This window comes from Calonectris borealis, chromosome 2, assembly GCF_964195595.1.
Source record: "Calonectris borealis chromosome 2, bCalBor7.hap1.2, whole genome shotgun sequence".
NCBI classification, from domain to species: Eukaryota; Metazoa; Chordata; class Aves; order Procellariiformes; family Procellariidae; genus Calonectris; species Calonectris borealis.
Window position 1 is genome coordinate 15,011,179 of NC_134313.1, and position 15,423 is coordinate 15,026,601.

The 15,423-nt window shown below is 37.0% G+C and overlaps 1 protein-coding gene across 1 annotated transcript in view; it reads right to left on the minus strand.

The window, feature by feature from the left end:
• The window catches only part of COL14A1 (collagen type XIV alpha 1 chain), a 135,141-nt gene that overhangs the window by 33,950 nt on the left and 85,768 nt on the right, over positions 1 to 15,423 (minus strand). Inside the window, exons 28-35 of the mRNA XM_075141236.1 lie at positions 14,407 to 14,571; positions 12,838 to 12,876; positions 12,484 to 12,622; positions 10,006 to 10,148; positions 8,949 to 9,058; positions 7,124 to 7,282; positions 2,025 to 2,102; positions 1,663 to 1,749 (exon numbers count right to left, since the gene is read on the minus strand). Coding sequence (XP_074997337.1) covers positions 1,663 to 1,749; positions 2,025 to 2,102; positions 7,124 to 7,282; positions 8,949 to 9,058; positions 10,006 to 10,148; positions 12,484 to 12,622; positions 12,838 to 12,876; positions 14,407 to 14,571 — 920 coding nt within the window. The remainder of the gene's footprint in view (positions 1 to 1,662; positions 1,750 to 2,024; positions 2,103 to 7,123; positions 7,283 to 8,948; positions 9,059 to 10,005; positions 10,149 to 12,483; positions 12,623 to 12,837; positions 12,877 to 14,406; positions 14,572 to 15,423) is intronic.

The following is a 15,423-nucleotide window of genomic DNA, read 5'->3' on the forward strand; positions in this document are numbered from 1 at the left end:
AACATTTTTCATTTTACTGTGAAATTTGGTTAAACTACTCAATTTCAGTTGCATTTTTGTGTGAATTATCCCATTGTTTTTTTCACAGAACACAAATTGGACACCTATATACAGAAATTAAAACCTTAATCTATACTTGATTTATAACCTACATTCAGATAGGAGAACAATAATTTGTCCTTGTTCAAGATACACCTCTTCAGTGAATTTTCTCCTGAGTTTCTTTTCAAATTTTTGTACCAGAGCTTGAAGAATAGTTCTTGCGGAAAGATTAACCTCTAAGTTGTTAGTAGGATAAATGTCTGCTAGGATCTACTACGTGAATGTCTCATGTGCAAGTTAATTTTGTTGTTGAACATGTATCTCATGTAATTTGCGTACTTTAACCTTTTCAGAAATTTATTTTCCTTCGCATTCTTCACTGGCTCTTTCTCTTCAAAACATGCTCTTGGAGCCTCCAGGACACAGCATGAGCAGAGAAACACGCAGTTCAAACTTGTTCACAAGATGGCCTCATCTCAAGCTAACTTAGCAAGCAGCCCTAAGACGCCAATCAGAGTTATCAATCTAGTTGTAAAAGAAAAAACATGACCGTTCTACAAACATCCCAGTTAGGATTCTCATTAAACCAAACCAATAACAGACCATTGCAAACAGAGCCTACAACTCTTCTAAACTGCTAAAAATCAGCCTTGGGATGTGAGATTGACTTATCTAACTTTAGTGACCTGTATCTCCTTTGTCTAGTCTGATCCACTGTCTGAGTTCTTCCACAAGCCAGTAAAGAGAAAGGAGATTTATTCCATCTTTCTAAGATACTACACTGAGATGGAAGGAAAGTTAAATAATTTTCTTCTAGAAGAGACTATCTAGTTCCACTGGTTACACAAAGAACTTAGATATACACTTACTTAACATTTACACAGTAAACACTTAGTTGAGTGCTATCAAAGTAACACCACAGAGTATAGGTAAAAGTTGTGACAGTGTGTATTTCATCATTCAGTGGCAAGCTAGAAAAAGTTTCGATTTGGCTTTCACCAAAGCCAGTTCATTTCACCCTCTCTTCCCTTCACCACTTTTGGGTGCCTCTCTGCCTCCAGGAGCTCTCAGAAGAACCAGCACTTTCAGTTCTGCTTTCCAATAAATATTGTACTTAAGTAGGCCTTTTAAGACAGAAAAGTCTTCTTTCATCATTTATCACACAAGTGGCATTGTCATACTCCATATCTTTATTCATAAGAATACTGTAAACTGAGCATTTCAGAAAGCTAAACTCAAAAGCTACATTTAATTACATATGTGCTACAGTAGACAGATAGCAGGCGATTAAAAATTTGAAAATAAATGGCACTAACTATGACATATCTACTAATGCTACAGACAGGTAACAGGGTTCAAGGTCTGAAGATTACCCTAACTGCTTCAGGTCTCAATTAAGCCATTAAAAATTTGACTGACTTATTGGGTGAGAAGGTTTTTTAGAGCATATTACTTGGTATCTTTGGTATAAATTGAAAGTAATTTTATCTCTTTGCCAACACTTAAAACCGTAATTTAACCTTATTAGTTATACAACGGCAGTCTATTCACGTGTCTTGGAATAAAGCTGGCCAGTGGACTACTTGGTACAGTTGACTACAAACCTGAATAAAACCTTACCGGTGGTCCAGGAGGTCCAAGGGGACCCTTATTAGCTTCTGAACAGGAACAAGCATGAGGAAGGGCAGGGCAATTTTCTTCATCTCTCTAAGGAAAGATCAAGATAGGAAGAGAATGATGTCCAAAACTTTGATTCAGAAGTTAAGATTTTTATGAATCTAAGACATAGTACTATGTGGATGCCTCAAAAGCACCTACTTGATTTAGAAACATACATCCCATGGACTTTCAAAAGGACAAGTAATCCAAGCAGGCTTGAGCTTTTTTGAAAACTCTTAACCATCCATTTCCATTAAAACATTTGTCTCAATAAAGGAGAAAGTAAAAGGTAAATTCTACAGTTATTGAAAGAGGTTTCTTACCAAGCCAGGAAGCTCACAGCATTTGTCCCGATTGGCCCATGAGGTAGCACAAACAATGTCAAACATCTGTAACTGCAACTGTTTCAAAACAAGGGTGATGTACAAAATGACTGTTAGTTGTAAGATCAGTGCAAAATGGAGCCATCAGCAAGAAAAGCTACCTTGATTCAAGCACTCAGATTAGACAGAGGAGAAGCTATCACTGAGAGCACCTAGCCACAAATATGGTAACTTCAACGGTAAAAGGCTTGTGTCCTAGCCAACTTGTCCAAACTATCAGACATTACGTGGAATAAGCAAGCTGTTCAAGGTTAAATGTTGCAGGCATTTGTTGGATTATCCCCACCTCCTGATTTTGCCCAATGGTGCCTCCCAATACTTTTTTCTAGCAAAGAAGGCATCAAGAGACAGGCAAAAGAGAGCTCAGCTTCTCAAAACTAAGTAATTTCTTTTAATCCACTGGTATGGTGCTCAGACTTTATCTGGGACAAGGTCTCCTGTAGCCTATTACTTACACTGGAGCTGAGCCACAAATAATATTTATCATCTTCTCCAGTTTTATTTTACTTTAGAATATGCCCTCTCGAATCCATATTATCCCCAGGCAATGAAAGTTTAAGGATAGTGAAAAGCTTGCTCAACACATGACAACATTGGGCAGAAAAGAAAATTCCCACCACAAGTCTGGGAACATGGTTTGGACAAGAATTTAATCTACAAGAACACACACATTTGGTAAAAATAATGGCTGCTAGGTACTCAGAAACAATATACTAAATAGGACTCTATGGTAAAACCAATTGTCTCCTTTATAGCCTTGAACTGAACAAAGGGGTCTAGAGAGATGAAGCTTTCTTCTGTTACTATTTCTATTCTTTTTCCACACCTCATTTATGTGCATACTGAATAGAGAGGGAAATGGAACAGAACATTCTATTAAATTAACCCCACATGCTAAAAAATGTGACAAACTGCTAGAGATAAAACTCTCTTTGGTTTTGCTCCCATTATTATTTTCAGTGGCATTATTTTAACACAAGAACAGAGGAATGAATTTAAACACTCTCTTAAAAATGCGTTGCTTCTAAAGCTGTTAAAATGAACCTCATATGTGCATCTTCATTTTTGCCTCTTTTTTTTCTTATATAAGTCAACTATTACATTTTTAAAAAAAGAATACTTTCATATACATAGAAATTCTTCTTATCTGTCAGCAGAGTAGCTGGTTTGTAGATATGCTTTCCTACAGATGCGGACACATGTGAGCTGGCTCCATTCTAAACATCTTAGACAGCTGAAGTGCAGCATTAAGGTATCTTTTGGTTTTTGGCTCCACAAAGGTCTGTTCTCAGTCCAACAAGTCTGTGTCCTCAGCTATGCAAGCTGGCTCCATGTGAAGCCTCTTAGATGCCTCTTTGCTACACATCCCAAAGCTACTAATTCCAGGAGGACTCACTAGCTTGAGCACAGTAGCATATGAACATGAATGAACATACTGCTCTGGGACTCAGAATGACCCTGGGCATTTGCATAATACTACAGTTAAGCAAATAAAACATCTTAGAAAAGGAGTGCAGAAACACCTGAGCTGGTTGTGCAAAAAGCAGCTTAGGTTCAGAAGTAAGTAGTATTGCCATTTTTTTCATAACATAGCCCATCCCAAGCTATTCTGTTATCCTGAACAATGGAAGGTTGACAATATTGGCTAAATTTATGCAGTCCTACACAGGCATGTATATGCATTCATTTTCTCTGGATTAGACAATCTAGAGATCCATAGTGATAAAGCATGTTGGTGTAAAATAAAGAGCAAATAGACATTCCCTGAATTGCTGTATTCACCATCCAAATGTTGAATGACTCAGTATTCTTATTTTAAAATATTATGTGGGTTGCTCTGATTCAAGCTAAATAACTAAACAAAGCTTTCTTTGCTACCATTAAACATTTGTTCATAATTCTCTGTATTCACAGTGATTTTATGTTCTAAATATCCAGCCCTGCAAGCAGAACCAGTAAGACGGAAAAGTCTGCCCATCGTCATCTGATCAGGCTACAGTTCTGCAAAGATTTCTCAAGACCAGACCACATCACACATTACTTTTTTTAACAGTACATATACACAGAGGTAAACAAGTTAAATTTAAAAGAAAAGCAAACATCAATAAAGAGAAGGTTTGTGAATGGTAAATAAACAATGTTTTAAAGCTGGACCTTTCATTAAATCCCACTGAAGGAATAAAGAACATTACTTGCTGCATGTCACAGTCAGGTTTCTTTGCTCTAGTGGCTGGAGTGTCTAATCCAGAGACGCCTCACTATTAAGGGATGTTAAAAGGGCTAGGCACCTTTTGCCTAATCTGCTTTCTGTGCTATCGAACTCTATTTCTGCCTGTTCTTTGAACTGTTGCATACCATATGCATTGATGGGAAAAAACTCTGATACAATTACATTCCCTCAAAAATGAAACGTTTTGCAAATGCAGGTGATCACACTGGATTCATTTATAAAAAAAAACACACTAAAAACATTCTGGTAATGTTAAACTGTTCCATGTGATACAGTCAGAACAAAACATCCACAATTTTATTCCAAAATAACTGCCTACCTGGTTTTATTTTATGTAGTAAGAATCTCTAAAAGTAAGGTTAAAGCATTTCACAAAAATACAGCTGATGAAAAAAGAACTTTTCAGAACTATCAAACAACCCCAATTTTCATATCAATTCAAAATAATTTTCAAAATGTTTTATAAAAAGGAATTTTTGTTGTATGCATGCCTTTATGAACGTGTTAAAACTGTGAAGATACTGAAACGGAATGAATTCCAGTATTCTATTTCCAATGGTGGCACAAGAGATATCTAACAAAGCACAAGGGTTTAAGTCATATTCTACCTTACAGTCTACTAGCTTCCAATGACTTTCAGATCAGCGATTTCCTGCCCCAGATTTGTTAACAACCAATATTTCCCTTTCATTCATTTGTCCAGGCTTTCCTATAATCTATGTAAGTATTTAGCACCCACAAAATCCTATGGCAAGGAGCTGCACTGATCTACTACCCATTGTGAGAAGAACCTCTATCCTGCCTCCTACTAGCTTCCTTTGATGTCCTCTAATTTTTGGAGTAGTGGAAACCAACTCATTCATACCTTAAACGTGACTATTCACACAAGTTCTACTCAATATGAATAAAATGTGCAGAATGGAGACTTTAAAGAATGGTATTTGGGTGCTTTCTTGACCTGCTTTTAATTTGGTATATGTGGTAATACTTGAAGGCAGCTAAACAGTACTATGGTGTGCTGGTTTTGGCTGGGATAGAGTTGATTTTCTTTGTGGTGGCTAGTGTGGGGCCATGTTCTGGGTTTGTGCTGAGGGCAGTATTGATAATACAGGGATGTTTGCGTTGTGGCTGAGCAGTGCTTACACAGAGCCAAGGCCTTTTCTGCCTCTCACACCACCCACCAGTGAGTAGGCTGGGGGGGCACAAGAAGCTGGGAGGGGACACGGCTGGGACAGCTGACCCCAACTGACCAAAAGGATATTCAACACCATACGACGTCATGCTCAGCACATAAAGCTGGGGGAAGAAGAAGGAAGGGGGGGACATTCGGAGTGATGGCATTTTGTCTTCCAAGTAACCGTTACTTGGATGGAGCCCTGCTTTCCTGGAGATGGCTGAACACCTGCCTGCCGATGGGAAGGAGTGAATGAATTCCTTGTTTTGCTTTGCTTGTGTGCGCGGCTTTTCCTTTACCTATTAAACTGTCTTCCTCTCAAACCACGAGTTTTCTCACTTTTACCCTTCTGATTCTCTCCCCCATCCCACCGGGGGGGAGTGAGCGAGTGTGGGGCTTAGTTGCTAGCTGGGGTTAAACCACGACATATGGAGTAAAGAATTTTCATCTTCAGCTACAAATTTGTAGTCTTACATCAGTTTTACAGTTCATTTGAACAAAATCAAATTTTTCAGTGAGTGGGCAGTCTGACTTATCCTTTATAGATTCCTGGGTTCTAACAAAAGACACCATTTCTTTCCACTTCTTTACAAAGCCTTCTCTAATTCCAATATTTCCTAAGTTTGCCTTTTTCTGTTTCTATTGGAATGTGACTACAAAGGTTTCTCTGTGTAATTGTCTTTACAGGCTTGATATAATTATTATCCATAAGTTTGAGGCCTAAAGGCTCTTTTTTGTACACAGAGATATATTCTGAGGGCTTATTTTTTACTAAAAAAGAGTATTTCCATATAGTAGCAAGTAAATACGTTTTTGAAACCTCATTCCTATTCAAATCAAGCCTTGAGTTCAGGGTTCACGTTCTCTGCTAACCTCGTTCTAGGGTCAAGAAAGTTCAAAGGAAATCAGCAAACAGTACTGCATGGCAAAGAAGCCTTCCCAAGATCATAGCCAGAGTGTCAATTCTTCTTCAACAACTAAATCTACCTGAAAAACCCAAACAAACCTTCTTAATGACATCTGAAGCAAAATGGAAAGACTCCCATAGGTTGCTGTGCAAACAGAATGATCAATTACAGCTTCTAGGAGAATAGTTTCAGAGCAATGAAAGAGTACTTAGTCTTGGGGAGGATCTTTCACATTTAAAATATTTATATTATAAAAGAACTAGATATACCAAGGCAGGGGTTTTGGGGGGCCATCTGTGTCAAACCAGTTCAATTATTTAATGAACAGACAGTGAGCTTGGGGGCAAACAAAGAGTAAGAGACATGGGTAATAATTATCACCCAAAACAAAGTTTAAATGATAAGGAGTTATACATTGTATTACTCTATGTAATGAAGTTTGGAACACAAGTCATATCTGAATGTATTGACTGTGTTCACGTATGTGTTTGAGAATAACATTTGAACAATGATGATCTAGTGATTTCATTTATTAAAATAATCAAAAGTAGATTTTTGCCCAAGTTGAGAACTATTGCAGACTTTTGCAGAATTTCTGAAATGCTGAAACTTTACTGTTTCAAATAGGTGTTCACTCTGCTTCAACTTAAATCTAACTGCAAAGATCCCAAACACTTGTTTTTAGGATATTTTAAATGGTTTAAAGAATTGTTCTTGTTCTACTCACTGGCGCAGAGTTGTCTCTTGGTCCTCTGGATCTGACCATTCTCCCCAGCACTTCTATGCCATCAGAACTGATATTCCCTGCTGCATTAATGGTCTTCTCGCCCACTTGCTTGCAGTCAATAATTATTTTGGCCGTAGTCTTGCTGATAACAACATGCAACTAAGCAAAAGAAAAGATGCTTTAACATACAAAGGAGCACATAGAATATATTAATTTCCTAGAGAAAGGGGGCATTTTTTTGAAATGAGCTCCTAACTCCATGTTTGCTAACAAAACTCAGAGAATAATCCATAGCAAATAATCTAGATGACCTCTAGAGGTCCCTTCCAACCTGAATTATTCTATGATTCTAGTCTGTTTAAAGAATTTAGTTTATTTTTCCACTTGTGGAACATCTGCATACAAATTGGCACTTTATATTACTTATTCAGTAAGAAAATAATTTATCCCTGATAAAAGATGTACACAATGTTCATATACCACCCAGATCCCAAAGAACACTTGATCTATAATTCCTGGGCCTTGGATGATCCTGCTATGTAGCAGTGGATTTCACCAATACATCCTTTATAGACACTTGCAAAAGCCAAAACTAAGCAGTAAAATTTAGCCTGTAAATTATACATTAACGACACAGTAAAACCTTTCATAGTGAAGTTTTACACTGAAAAAAATTAAATCACATCAAACATAGTACAGAAAAGCAGAGCACAATAACAAAGTTACTTCCTTCTGCTGTCCGACGCTGATGCAGCAAGGACATTCCCAGCAGAGAGGACAATCCTAGCCACAACCGTCCTGTCATGAGCAAACTCTCAGTTAAGCAAAGAAAATAGCCATTTGGGGGGGGTGGGGTGGGGAAGGAGACCTGATGAAGAGCTGGCAGAAATGCAGTATCTCCTCTATACCAGTACACTACGTGGAGATCAGAGCCCAAGGTGAGAGAATGCCAGGAAGGAGTTGTGTAGCTGCTTTGCTCTGGGCTCAGCTGGAACTAAAGAACCGAAAAGTTGCTACGAATTTGGTCTCCTGCGCCTTTCAAACACATGTATAGCAAGGATCATCATTCAAAATGCAGAAAAATGCTTAGGAGAGAATTTGCTAAAGCCTCATATATTCCTCCAAAGCACAACTTAAAAGAGTCAGAATTAGACCCCAGCTCTGACCTACCTTTTCCCTTTCTCGCTCCATCGATTAAAAAGGAAGTACAGAAAAGTTATGCTCTGTAAATACTATCCCTCAATCCACAGTCTCCTTTTTTTGTTTAGGAAAGATACAAACATCAGGAATAAAAGTGAATACAAAAGCACCTTCCACAACCAATATGTGCTACAATCCCAGCACTACTTCATCTGCTTTCGGAAAGAATGTTACGAGTTCTCCAACAGCCAAGAAAAGTTCGACATGGCATAGCCCTTAAAATATGTTTAAAAATAACAACTCTGGTCAAAAGAAGAATAATTTTTTTTTGCTGGACTTTTTCTTTTCATTTTGAGTGACATTTCCAATCCAAACCTTAAAAGGAAAAGCCAATGTATTTCTAAATTACTTTTCAAGGCAAGTATTTTTAATCAACTCTAAAATACAGGCACAAAGCATGAGATGAAAATTGATCATATCAGCTTCATCATAAAAACTATGATTATTTGTTTAATGTTAATTCAATATTGCAAAGAGACTTAAAACAGTTTGGTAGATGATTCTGAATATGCAAAATACATTTCTTTTGGCAGCGGTTGACCATATGAAAGAAGATTTCAAAACATGAAAATCTCCCAAACCTTTATTCAGAGTGCTTTTTTTTTTTCCTATTACCCTTACCAACCTTATGAAAACTCCCATAAAATATCTTCCTTATTTCAGGACCTTCAAAAGTCACAGTTTGAAAATCTCCTTTGTAGTCGTAGTTAAAGAAAGTCAGAGTTTTACCACCATCTGTGTGAATAAAAATAAGGGCTCCATGTTAGAGAAGAAAAGGCCTGATACATTATTTGAAAGGGTCCGTTTTGTGTTTAACAAAGACCACCAAAGATGTCAGATCAAATGTTAGTAAAACACATTCGTAAGTGATATACTGACCTGGAAGTAACAAGTTATCTCAGAGAAATGCTCTTTCCTGGTTTGACAGGATGAGCCAATAGTTGGGAGTCTACCTCACCCATGTCTACCTGATCCTACTCTCCCACTACTTCTCTGTGGGACTTGGACAAGAAAAGGAGGCACAGATCCTCAAGTTAGGTGGGAATTAGGCAGTTAGCTATTTCAAGGTGACGTATCTAAAAAATTCTAGGAAAGATAGATAAGTACTAATCTATCTCTCTTAAAATTGGCAGCTATAAAGAACAGCTATCATAGTATCTACGTCTTTTCAACAGTAAATATGGAAACCTTCTAAATTATAATCCCTGTTCAACAGCTGTGGAAGTCAAATTAAGTAGAAACGAAGAGAGTCATCAAGAATTCATGTCTCTAGTTCTAAGTCTGCTACCACCAGACTGCATTGCCTGTACGTATACCGTACTGTCAGTACCACTGGCATATATCAAGACAGATTCTATTAGAACTAGATTCAGGGCAGTGGAAATCTTAAGAGCAAATGAGTAGCTCCCTTACATCAATTTACATCTAGTACAGCTCTTTGGATTTCAGTATCATTGCTCCCACTTTAGAGCAGTGTACTCAAAATTCGACTCTAACTTCAAATTAAACTCAGTTTAATTAAATGTAAAAAATACCCATTAGAGACTATCACCTTCCAGATTCAGGTAGTTGTTCTGGCAGCAGATTAAAACATTAGCAATAATAAATCTAGATACAGAAAATATCATTCATACTAAAGAATGATTAAAGAAAAAGCCACTGATAAAATACAAAATACATACTATCTAAAATAACTCCAACCAGTGGTTCATATTCTTCATTTAAAATCTCCCAAAGAGCAAATGGCTCCTGAGGTGTGTCAGGGAGTATACGAAAGAGAAACGTGATGGTGTAATCAGATGGGAGACCTTCAGGATGCAAATACCTGTAAGAGAAATAATGTCTTTTAAACTGAAACAAACATTAAATCTGGTGATTTACTCACCAGATGTTCATTTAACACGCTTTCTATTACTCTGTATGTTTCTTTGGAAATCAAGACCGAGAAGCAATATGAATAAGCGTTTGCAAAATCTACTCAACTTGGTAACCATCAAAAGAATACTTATGAAGAAAGGAGAAGTTATCTTTTCCCTTGAAATTTACAAAATTGCCCTTAATTTTTTTTTTAATTTGAAGATCAAATCGGTGGTCCATTTGAAGTAAAGCTGAAATTAATTATATTAAAAGCTTTTAAAAAAATAGTAGCCACTCACAAGACCTTTACTATTGTCTGGTTTAACAGACAATGAAAATAGAAGTTGCTTGGAAGACCAATCTCAATAGACATGTCCTTTGTCATTAAACCATCACTAATGGATAGAAATTAGGACTGACAGAGACTGTTACAGGAAGCTTTATAAATTATAGGGAATGTAGTTTACACATTTCAAAGCCAATATATAAGAAAGTGAAGTCAAAACAGATCACACATACAGAAATACAATCTGTTCTCCTAGAATTTTTGCAGAAGAGAGAGGAAGTTTATCATATAAAAGAAGTATATTATTTTATGCCATTTCCTAAAATTTGCTATTTAGCACTTCCAATTTAATTTAACCTTTCACTGTCAAATCCCAAAGTGGAACATCTGGACAAGTGTCTGAAATGACTGACTGTATTTTCAAAATGTTAATTAGCCTGATTCTTTAAAATCATAGTAAAGGGATCTGAAACAAGTCTCAAGAAGTTATTTAATCAATATCAATAATCAGAGGTTATTTCTTTTCCCCAAACATGATCCATTCCTTCTAAAGTATTTCTGACATATATAAGATGTATAGATATGAATCATGCTGGAAAAGGAGTTAAATGTGATATATAATCAATATATTCTGCACAGTGTCTGTAGATGATCAAACGTGATGTTACACTGCACATTTCCCATAAAGAAAAGAGAGAGGGAACTCAACAGCTATAAGAAAAAAGCCTTACAGTACGCCCATTGTACAAAGTGCAAATGAAAGAAAATCCAGTAAGCAGGGTGGGGGAAACACAAGGTTTGGGGATACAGAACTCAAAAAGGAGAATAACATTAATGACATTCATTGCACAGATGAGATGACAAAAACAAGTAGTATTATTCAGACATACCTGTAGATCATCAAGAGAAAGGTATTCTCTGAACCATGAAAGGGAGTGAAAGCCTAATGAAGCAGTAAGATTGGGCTGGGGTGGCAGCCAGAGAAGAGCATATAAATGCAGCAGATCCGATTAGAGAGAAGCAGAAAGGGAAAAAGAAGTGAGAAATGCTATTCCCTGGAAATTCCAGTCCAACTAGACCCAGGAGGAAACTAAACATGGAGAATGTGAAACAGTTCCAAGAAGTATAGCTCCAACTGGGACACAACAGGATAACCACACAAAAAGACTAAGATGACATCTAATATAAACCTTAAAAGTAATTTCCCACTGTTTTTCTTTCTTATTTATCTCAGCTAAAGAATACGTTTTGTTACATCTTCCCATGTTTAATCCAGCAGGGCCACTGCTTTTTTCTGGTGCCACTTAATACAAAGTGGGGGACTGGACTGAGAGGAACCAAACACAACATACACACTGCTCATAGAAGAAATGGAGAGTTTCCATCACTTCACCTCTGAGGAATGACTGTAAAAATTCAATGGGAGGTTTCCTCATCACCTCCTCCATAACTCTCCCAGGACACAGTCCTCATGACTGAACTATGTCCTGCCTCCCAGGAATGTACTAGATGGTGTTCACACAGACTCATTTCAGCATAAGTAGATAATCTTCCTTTGTAATCAATGAATGGATGTAGACTGATGTAGAAAGCGACTGAGGACATCTAAAGCAGGTTCCCACTCTGACTCAGACTTCAAAGACATTCTGCACTCTGTGAGACTTCAACCTGCCTTCCAGAGGCACCTTTCACAAAGTACTACATACTGGAATCTGCCCAGACATATGCCTGCACAAAACTGCTTGGAGCTAAACTGGCGCAAGCCTGAAACTAGCTCATGTGGGAAACTCAAAATAGCCAGTGAGCTTACCTACTTTTACCCACAACTGCTATTTTTAAATGAAACTGATTGAGGACTCAGGACACCAAACACTCTTCCTATTCATTAGTATAATGTAGATATACACTAGCGTCTCTGCTCTTCTGACGTGAAAATACTGGTCCCTGAAATGAGTAATTGCCTGCACTGGACAGTCATCTTCATGTGTTTTATGAATATTTATATGTTAATACATACTTGGTAGGCTGGGATACCAGGGCATCCTTGTGCAGTCTGTAACACGGGTAAACATTAAATGTACCAGGTTCCATTGAAACCCCTTCCACAGCTGAAAACTCCTTTTCAACCAAACCAAACATTTCCATCATTTTAAATCCTGGAAGGCATCAAAATATACATTCTATTAGTTGAAATTAATACCGCATTACAGGAAACACAAAAAGGACAAAGCCAGTTACATCAGAGTTTCATATCACCATCTGTTTAACAGCTGTTAGCATAAAGGGAAATTTATTGCCTAATATTGTGAAAATCAGGTAATGAAAATGATTCCATAAATCAGGAACAAAAATGAACACAAAAATACTGTACCTGCAAAATTGTTGCCATCTTTAACTACCAATGGGCAGGCTGGAAAAGAAGGAAAGATGTATTTAAGGATACAAGAGATGTCCCACTGGGTCAAAACAATGATCCATTCAGCCCAGTACTCTATTCCCAACAGTAGCAAAAGGAGATGCTGTTTAGGAAGGGCATGCAAATCTGGCCACTTTTTACTCCATTCAGCTGATGCTCCTCAGGATCCACACGGGTTGTAGCAACGATGTTAAAGGGTACATCCCTATGTGTTCCATATAGTGTCCTTTTATGGCTCTGTTGTCCATGAATTTGTCTAATCCTTCTATGAACCTGCCTTCACAAGCTCTTGTGGCAACAAATTCACTGCCTGCTGCGTAAAAATGTGTGTCTTATACTGGGTTTTAACCAAATGCTCCCTAGTTCTCTATTTGTGAGCTTCTCCAGCCTAACTCCAGCTCAAGCTCAATTACTTTAGCTGGCATTCTCTGTACCTTTTCAAACTCCATAATAGCTTTCATGAGCAACAAAGACCAGAATTGCACGCAGTCCTTAAGATGTGTGCACCCATTTTAAATAGCTGTAAATCTGTTTTATATTTTTCTTCTGGCAGGGAAGAAAGCACGCTAATCTCTTCCAGGAAAGGTGCCCTGGGAAATCAATGCAGGGTGTCAAATATGGCACTCCAGGATACTCATATTCAGAGATCACTTTTAGAATACAAGCACAAGTGACAAATAAATGCTACTATCCGAGTATTCTCAACATTCAAAGTTCTCTCTACCATTGAAAGCAGAGTTTATGGTCAAAACCAAAGAATTGATGGGACACGAGCAACATATTTGTGTTCACCAGTTCTGATAACTCACAGTGCCATGATAACTCACAGTGCCATGATAACTCACAGTCCTATGCACAAGGACTCCTTACAGTCACAAATGATTAACATCAGCTATACACTGCCTGCTTCCTGGCTTATATATAAGGAAGCATATTGAGGGCACACACCTAAAAGCATGTGAATTATTCACCTCTAACCATTAGGTGTTGTTCCAGAATGTCTTTCCCTTCATTTTCATAAAGAGTCTGAAGTGTGGCATTTTCACAGATTTCAAAGAGTTTGGGCGTGTTTTACGCTTTTCCTTAGGCTACAACTCTTCTACTTTCTCTGATAATACCAACATTAATGATTAGCTCTCCATTAATAAATTAACCATGCGATTTCAGTAATAATGAATGTACCTACCTCTACTCTTACAGATGGTTAAAGTAGCCCAGAAAATAAAATATAATTAACTTTTTATGACTAAATTCTGAACTATTAACAATGTTTCAAATCTGAAATAACTTTTTGACAATCAATGGATGTATTCTGGATTTATAGCAAACAACCATTAATTATTTTGAAGTCACAACACCTTCATTTCCTTAATCGTTTATGGAAATAATATTAGAGTTATAATATCTGCAGTAAATTATGTTAAAAAGATGAAAAATACATCTTAATAGAAAAATAATAGTTACAAACCCCCCAGTATTTAGCACTTATTATTTTAGAAGCAAGTATAAGTCAGAATGGCTAACTTGCTGATGCAGTTTCACAAACAAAGGTGATCAGCTCATCTTCAATCTTAGTAAAGGCATCAAAGTCATCCACAAAGAAGACGTGTCTTTCACTGGGCTTGCTGCCAATATTAACTAACTCTGAATAGTCAGCATCAGCTACTCCAATAGCAAAAAAGCTGAAACCTGTAAAACAAAAAAGAACACTCTTGGGAGTCATTCATTTAGAGAGTGGAAATACAATATGAACACAACTGTATTTGCACTGGCTCCTTTCCTGATTAAATACAACGGTGGAAATTTTATTATTAACCTATAACACAAGAAAATTCATGCATGTAATCTAAAATAAAGGTAATACATTCTCTTGAGATATTTCTTTTGGTTATTTATGCTTAATCAGTTAATCAAAGTTAATGCTTAAGTGTTTTCTTGAAGACATATAAAACTTCTCAGTAGTTTAAAGTTTTAGCATATGTTTAAATGCTTTTCTCATTTAATGCTATACTGTAATACACGCAAAAATATCCAGGTATCAAGTATATCATTAATACAAAGCACAGAAATTAATTTCCTGTAGGTCTTTAACAGATTTTGTTCTGTGCCACATATTAATCAGAGTTTTCAAGCCACTGCTGCCTCGTGAGTGAACACTGAAATAAATGCATTCTCATTTCATCAGCAACTTAACTGCACTGGTTGAATCTGTTCTATATATTTTGCATGAATATATTTTGAAATTTGAGCCTGACTTCAAAGATTTAAATGAAATGGAAATTTTATTCTATATGTTTGAAGAGCAGCAAACTAGGTAGTAGTTTTTCAACATTTTCCCTTCCCTAAAAGATAAAAATTGTCTACATTTAAGTTTGAATGAGGCCCAGGGACATTCATCACCTTCTGCAGAGCTTTTAGCATAACAAAACTTTGACTTAATATATTACAACAATATCTTCATGTGTCATCCAAGATCAGCACCTCTTCATGCTAGTCTCTATCATAGAAGCAAGTCAGTACTTGCTCCAACCTATCTGCAGC